At 31.7% G+C, this 7,631-nt stretch overlaps 2 protein-coding genes across 2 annotated transcripts in view; one reads left to right on the top strand and one right to left on the bottom strand.

The window, feature by feature from the left end:
- LOC109215023 (casein kinase 1-like protein 2) overlaps positions 1 to 5,678 on the top strand; it is a gene marked incomplete in the record, with an annotated part of 7,947 nt that extends 2,269 nt beyond the window's left edge. The window contains 7 exon segments of the mRNA XM_019379022.1: positions 3,280 to 3,343; positions 3,434 to 3,518; positions 3,600 to 3,726; positions 3,848 to 3,930; positions 4,005 to 4,068; positions 4,426 to 4,562; positions 5,014 to 5,678. Of these exon segments, the coding sequence (XP_019234567.1) occupies positions 3,280 to 3,343; positions 3,434 to 3,518; positions 3,600 to 3,726; positions 3,848 to 3,930; positions 4,005 to 4,068; positions 4,426 to 4,562; positions 5,014 to 5,307 (854 nt within the window).
- A 1,396-nt stretch (positions 5,679 to 7,074) lies between these two features.
- LOC109215021 lies at positions 7,075 to 7,410 on the bottom strand. The gene has a single exon (XM_019379020.1). The coding sequence runs from the start codon at positions 7,408 to 7,410 to the stop codon at positions 7,075 to 7,077; it is 336 nt and encodes a 111-aa protein (XP_019234565.1).
- Between the last annotated feature and the right edge of the window lie 221 nt (positions 7,411 to 7,631).

The raw sequence follows: 7,631 nt of genomic DNA, 5'->3' as shown, positions 1-7,631 counted from the left end.
GTTAAACTCTAGAAGATCTTGACTCTTTTCTAGGTTTTTTTGCCTTTGACATTACTGACTCCCACTTAAGAGGCAAGAAGCAGCAGATGAAGTGGCTTATGAATTTTAGAATATGAAACGTACTATTTTTTTTAATGAAGGAAGAAGTTTCATTAAAAAAGGCATCAAGAAGATGCTAAAGGTTATAAAATAGGCGAGTTAGCTCTTACACAGACGAAATACATGAAATATACATTATTAACTTAAAAAAGGAAACTTACATCATTTATAGCTTCTGATGTGGAACTTTCTCCTGTTTATTCATTTTCTAATTTTCTAGAGCGAGAATGAATTATTTAAACAAGAATATTATCGAACTTCTTAAAAATATTATAACTAGTCTTATGATACGCGCGTTGCGCGTGTACACTATCTCAATGATTTTTTTTTAAGAAAATCATATAAATATGGACGAAAAGATGCTTGGTGGATAACTTCGGTGCTCAGATTATTAACCTTTCTTTATTGTACCAGAGAGTATTTATTACTTTTTTCAGCCCAATTTTGTTGTCCAATTTTAATTTTTTCGATTATTATGAGAAAATAAAAGAATACGAATTAATTACATAACCTCACGGAGTGTTATTAGTTGACTAATTTTTGATGAGATAAGATATAATTGTATTAGCAATAAGCAATTATCCTTTAGAGAAATACATGTATAAAGTGAGATTTTACTATAATATATTATCAAGTGAATTCAATGATTCCCAACTCTTTTAAATTATAAATCTTCTGGAAGTAATTGGTTTTTATTTAAGTAATTAACAAGCTTTAAACCTCACTCACTTTTCATCAATCTGATTCTCTCAAATAGTAGTTGAAATATTAAGGGTTTGTAGCATAGATGTTCCAATCTCTGTGGGACGATATCATAAACTATACTAGAATTTGACAAAGCACGAGCAGGAAAATCCTATACACATTGGCCTCGTCATCATCATTGTGATAATGAGAATAATAAGGATTCTCGAAATAATCCTTAACTCTATGAAAGTAATATTTGTCATCGATTTGACATGAGATTTTATAAAGCACATATAGATGATTATGGTCCATTCATGATGTGAATGTGACAACATCTGATTTATGAATACATATTCATTCTTCAAAGAATATGAACGTGCTNGAGTATTTATTACTTTTTTCAGCCCAATTTTGTTGTCCAATTTTAATTTTTTCGATTGTTATGAGAAAATAAAAGAATACGAATTATTTATATTTTTCTTTGAAATAATTCTTTTTTATGACAATAAGGACTTCTAAAGAAGTCATGGACACCCGATTATAATTCCTTCTTCTATGGTATGTTAAGAATATATAGTTATGGAATGTTAGTAGTTCTTACATAATTCAAATAAGGAAAATTTAATAGTCAAAGTTTTAGTTAATTTAAAACCTAGACATTAGGAAAATAGTTAGATGATATTAGGAAAATAATAAGATGAATAATATTTCGCTAAGGGTATTTGTACATGCGTTGCGCGTGTATTCCGTGTCATGAGTAAAACCTTTTTAAATTCGCATAAATATTATTAAAAAAGTATCGTGAATTATTAATACAAAGATAAAGAAAATAGTGTAAGTTCCTTAAATTAAAGAATAGTGATTGTGTTTAGCTAATTTTATAAAAAAAAATGTAACATAGCTCACAACGGTATTTCAGTCCGTCTATAACCTTTAAACTTCTTTTAGGAAACATATTAAAAAGGTTTACATGATTTTTAAATACCTTTTTTAACTTAACTTCAAATACTACTTTTTTCATAATCACAAATTTATGTCCAACTTCAATTTTCATACAAAGAATATGCTTTAGTTTGACCTATTATTCATTATAATATAAAATAGTTTTATTATTTTAGATGTATATTTTTTGAAGAAATAGTACGTAATTGAAGGGTAAGAGGAAATGTCAATGTTACAATAATATGTTTGTCCATAAATAATCATTTGAGTTATAATATTCTTTGTTTTGAAAATAAATTCGCATTAAAACTAGTTTTATAGAGATCTAAGGATAGTTCTTTTCTTACTTGAAATTAGACAAACTTGCCACTTCCCAAAAAGATATTAAATTGTGTTAAAGTGGAAACATACATTTCTACAATCTAAAATGTAAATAAAAAGGGGTAAAATTAAATGTTCCTAAATTTTTGTTTGACAAATCAGCAAAATTGCCGAAAAATTTTCTCATAACAAAAGTTAGAATTTTCTTTTAAATAAGGTATAATTTGAAAGTATTTGATTCCTTCTTGGAAAGCTATTTTTCTTTTATTTTACTTAGACTTAGATAATTAAATGATTATTCCTAAATAGTAGGGAATTAATTAGTGACTATTCCTAAATAGTAGAAAATTAGTTAAATGACTATTTCTAAATATTAGTAGAATAATCAAATGACTATTTTGTCAAATGTGAATTCAATTTTAAAGGGGTAAAAAAGGTGAACGACATTTCTCTAATGGTCTTTGTGCTTTTAATATAGTATAGATAGGTCAAGATGCTGGCTTCCATTCAAGTCCTATACCTCTATAATGTATTCTAGTTACCTCTTTTTTCACTAACTTCGGTTAGGTATTGACGTTAGAGAAAAATCTGACAACTTATTTCTCAAGTCCAGATAAAGGAGGAGAGTTACAGTAAGTTGACTGCCAGCGTAAAAATAGTTTGGCGTCGAGGCATGTTGGTTAATTTTTCCTATGGTTATAGTTCATTTTCCTAAGTTCCCCTGATCGATTCTCTTTCTCTCACCGAGTTACTGGTGGAAGGAGAAGGCTTCATCAATCTAGTGCCACCATGTCTGATTGCCATGGAGATGTTTTCATTATTAATTCGAAAGACGCACTATTCACTGAAATTTAAGTAGTGAGAGGAGAGTTTTGCGGTTGGTTTGTATTGAGGTAGGTGATTTGATTTTTGAGCTTGTCAAAGTTGTAGTATTTATTTTTTGTGTTGAGTTCCGTTATGGTACACTTTTGAGATTCTTCTCGAATGCAATCTATTAGCTAAGGAAATGATTTATCTCTATATAATGAATGAGTAATTATATTTTATTCTTCTAATTTTCAAATACAGAGAAAACAAAAATTTGACAGGAACTGCCAGATATGCAAGCATGAATACTCACCTTGGCATAGGTAAGCTTTTGGTTTTTAACCTTTTGTACAATTTTGTTTATGTGGATTGCGCTTATTCTTGAAGCTATCCTTGATTCCTTTGTTGCTTTCAAACCTATAGAACAAAGCCGAAGGGATGATTTGGAGTCACTGGGTTATGTTCTAATGTATTTCTTAAGAGGAAGGTAGAATCTCTTTATGTATATCTCCTTTTTTTTTATTTGCTTTCACTCTTCTTTCTTGACATATATATTTACTGATTTCAAAATGTGTAGTCTTCCTTGGCAGGGGCTGAAAGCAGGCACAAAGAAACAGAAGTATGAGAGGATCAGTGAGAAGAAAGTTTCAACATCAATAGAGGCATTTTATGTTCCTAACATTTTTCTTATGCTAGCGATATGATTTTTAATGACGATGCTGACACAAATTTTTATTTTCTAGACATTGTGTCGTGGCTATCCTACAGAGTTTGCATCATATTTTCACTACTGTCGATCACTGAGATTTGAGGATAAACCAGATTATGCTTATCTCAAGAGAATTTTTCGTGACCTTTTCATTCGTGAAGGTATGATCATTTCTTGCTTTCCATGCAATAATAATAGCTGTATAAGCTCAATTAATGTTTTTTTCTAGAATCTGTGTTATTCATTTTTGCTTTCTTCTCCTCTTTTTTCTTGTCCTTTCAGGTTTTCAGTTTGATTATGTCTTTGACTGGACTATTTTAAAATATCAGCAATCACAACTTGCCAATCCTCCATCTCGTGCTCTTGTGAGTGACTTAGGCAGATCAGTTGTGTGTTAATTGGCCTCAAAATGTTAAAATGAAATGGTATTTTGGTACAGGGTGGTACTGCTGGACCAAGTTCAGGGATGCCTCATGCTCTTGCTAATGTTGAGAGGCAATCAGGTGGGTCTCTTATGTATCTCTACTTCAAGCATAAAAGAAAATTATGAGCAATCAGTACATGTTAGAGCTTTGGGGTTTGCCGATGGTAGACTTATAATGAAACTGGACATTACTTCCGACAAAGCTTGTATAAGTTTCTTTGCTGTTTACTACTTACTGTCCATAGAATTGCATCCTCAGATCATTACTAATAAATGTTATCTTTAGCCTTTAGTGGAAAAAGTACAATTAGCATGTGAAGTGTTCACTAGTTCATAATGTTAGTTATTTTTGTTCGGGGAAGTAATTCTAATATGCAATCTGCTAGTTTGCTATTTCCATGGGACCTACAAATAACATGCTAGACATATTATGCAGGTGGTGAAGAAGGTCGGCCTAATGGTTATTCTTCAGCAAATCTTACACGTAATAGGAACACAGGGCTGCATTTCAACTCTGGAAGCTTAGCTAAGCAAAAAGGGACAGTTGGCAATGATTTATCCACGGGTAAAGAGGTGAGTCCTCTCGCTTTGTCGCTCTTGCTGTTTTACAGCAAATTGTGACACTTCTACAGAATACCAGTGGGCACAAGATTCACAAGATTGCGAGTGCGACCAACTTTGTTAAGCTATAGATGGCATAATTTGTGGTACTTTAATTTACCAAATAGGGATATTATCAATTTTGTGCCTTTTTTTCTTTGGTTACTATTTCTTATTTGTATTTATCTCTCATCTGCATTGCACTTTTCCTAGTAGACATCACAAAACCTTCCATCATTTGACATTTTTTTTCGTCAGTATAACTGCTTGCCTGAGAAAAAATTCATTCCACATGGTAGAAGCAGGATTTAGCGCGATAAAATATAGTACAGCTTGCAGATTACAGGCTAATATATTCTCATGTTTTGTGATTCTATTGACAACCAGCGAAGATAAAAGAATTTTGACTGAGCTCTTGTTGCAGTTATCCAGTTCTAATTTTTTCCGAACAAGTGGATCGTCAAGGCGTCCAGCTGTGTCTAGCAGTCGTGATCCAGTGCTCGCTGGTGGTGAACCTGACCCCTCTCACACCCGGAAAACAGATGCCAGTCCAGGACATCTCCGTAAAACTACCAGTGCCGCACAGAGAAGTTCACCAATTTTGTCATCAGACCAGAAGCGCAGCTCCTCCACTAAAATGGACAAGAATTTCGAGGCTGCCCTTAAAGGAATAGAGGGCCTGAGTGTTAATAAAAATGATGAGAGGCTGCATTACTAGCTGTGCTTTCTGTGACTGTAAATCTTGGCAAAACAGTTACACCAACTTGGGGGATAAGGATGCACTTTGCTACGAGTTGCCATCAGAAAAGACAAAACAGAAATTTACAGTGACCCCAAAAACACGATAAGGAGATTAAGGGGTTACAAAGCCAGATTTGAGATCCCCTTGGTAATCTGGTTTATGCTATGTCTATACATTTGGCGCTCTGTCTGTTTTCCTCATCTCTTTCCCTCTCCTTTATTAGAATTCTTAGTATTCCAAATGGTGCTATGTTGTGAATTATGAAGATATTTTTGTATGATCGGAGACTAAAATATTCACTTGAGACAGACATACTGCATTGGAATTACACCCATCTTTTTTGCTATTGTGGATGAATCTCAATTGCTAGATATTCAAAATATTAGGCTAGAGATTCCGTGTATTTGAAGGAAAATATCTAGGATGGGTGGTACACTTTTTGTCCAATTGAAAAAGTGAAGTATAAAGTAAAAGGAAGCAGAAAGAAACTCCATCCTTACTAGCAGATTCCATCTTTTGGAAAGAAAGATTAAAGTTTGGGTGATAGGAAATCATTCGTTGTCCAATAGAAAAAGTAAAAATATATTGTGTTTGAATATAATGAATGTTATTTTTGAGAATTTCTGTTTTGCTTAAGAAAGAAAAATATTTTTCACCAAAAAGAAAAAATAACTTCATTTTCTTTATAAATATCTACAAAGTACTTTTCAAGGAGTAGTTTTTAAGAAAATATGTTTCACATAAAATAACTTTCGTTAATAAAACGCATCCATAAATAAAAGTAAAAGGAAGCCAAAAGAAAATCTATCCTCTCTTTCTTTGCGAGTCAGTGATCAAGAATGGTTTAGAATCTGACAGCGAAGAGAGCTTTTGCATTTGGATTTTAAAGACAACATGATAGAACGAAAACATCTCAAGTCTCTAAGCTAATAACAAAAGTTAATAATAGGGCTAACCGAAAACAAAATAAAACAAGCTTAATAGGTTATGGAATTGAGTGAAACTTCCTACTAAGACCATTTTGTACATAGATATTTTTACCTTTTTTTCAAATTCCTTCTCAGAAACGTGTTTGTAAAATCAAAATTTTCAAAAAAAATTCCTACCGCAATACTTTTTAAAATGAAATGCATGTCCAAACATAATTTCAAATTTTAAATATTATTTTTCAAACTTAATTTCAAAAATTACAATTTTTATGTTCAATACTAAAATAAGACCCGCACAATCTTCCAAGATCTCTTTCCCTTTCTACCAAATTCTGTTTGTGCTAAAGACAAAAATTCCGACCCAGCCGGTGGAACCACCTAAAATATCATCACATATAGATATTCCTGTTTCTCTTTTTTTTTTTTTTTTTTTTTTTTTTTTTGTGTTTTGATTTTTGTATAATATTAGATTGAGATGAGCATGAATAAAAGGAAATAGCCGTAAAACTGATTCTAACTTGAGTTTGATATTGAGGCGTAATTATTGATGTTAAACATATATCTAGAACAAAAGGACCAATAAGAAGAGATTAATCTATACATATTACATGGATGATTTTTGCAAGATCACAATTCATAACAATAAGCTATCTTTCTTAGCTCAGACAACTGGGATTCTTAAATCCCTTTTTCATATAAATAACAAGGGCACTTTATCACTCTATGATAGTACATTTTATGTAACTAAAAAATGCTTAAATATTAGTATTATTTAAAATAAAGGACAATAGCCCAAGAAAATTACTAGTCAATTTCACCAGAATCCATGGACAACATGATTACAAGTATTCTTGATCCACCTAAAACTCTTTCTCAAAGAACCTTTCATTTTACCCTCCATAGCATAAGATTTATATCCAATAACTCTTCTTTTCCTTTGCAATTCAGGATCATTAAAAGCCCAATTTCTTGAAGATGCTGTACTTTTGCTCTTCTTCATCTTCACTTCTTTATCTATGCCTCCATATGAATAAGGAACATAAGAATTAGTACTATAACTTCTCAAATCTTGCATATTTGTTGGACCTCCATAGTAATTTTCTATTTGCATCCTTCCTTCTCTTGTTGATACAGATCTAAAATCCTCCATATTTGGACACAAAAAAAAGAGAGTTTTTTGGGGTGATTTGAGTTTTGGTTTTGTGTATAAATGGATTTTGATATATGGGAACAGCTGAAAGTGGTTGTGGCTTTGATCTTTTATATTGTAATATTTGAGTATCTTTTTTTTTTGCTCTCCTACTTTTTAACGTTATTAAAGACTTGCTTTGACTTTTCCTAAGATAGAATGGATGTAAAATTATTGTAAGC

Source organism: Nicotiana attenuata, unplaced genomic scaffold, assembly GCF_001879085.1.
Source record: "Nicotiana attenuata strain UT unplaced genomic scaffold, NIATTr2, whole genome shotgun sequence".
NCBI classification, from domain to species: domain Eukaryota; kingdom Viridiplantae; phylum Streptophyta; class Magnoliopsida; order Solanales; family Solanaceae; genus Nicotiana; species Nicotiana attenuata.
Note: the sequence above shows the minus strand (reverse complement) of the source record. Positions and strands in the feature narration are given on the sequence as shown.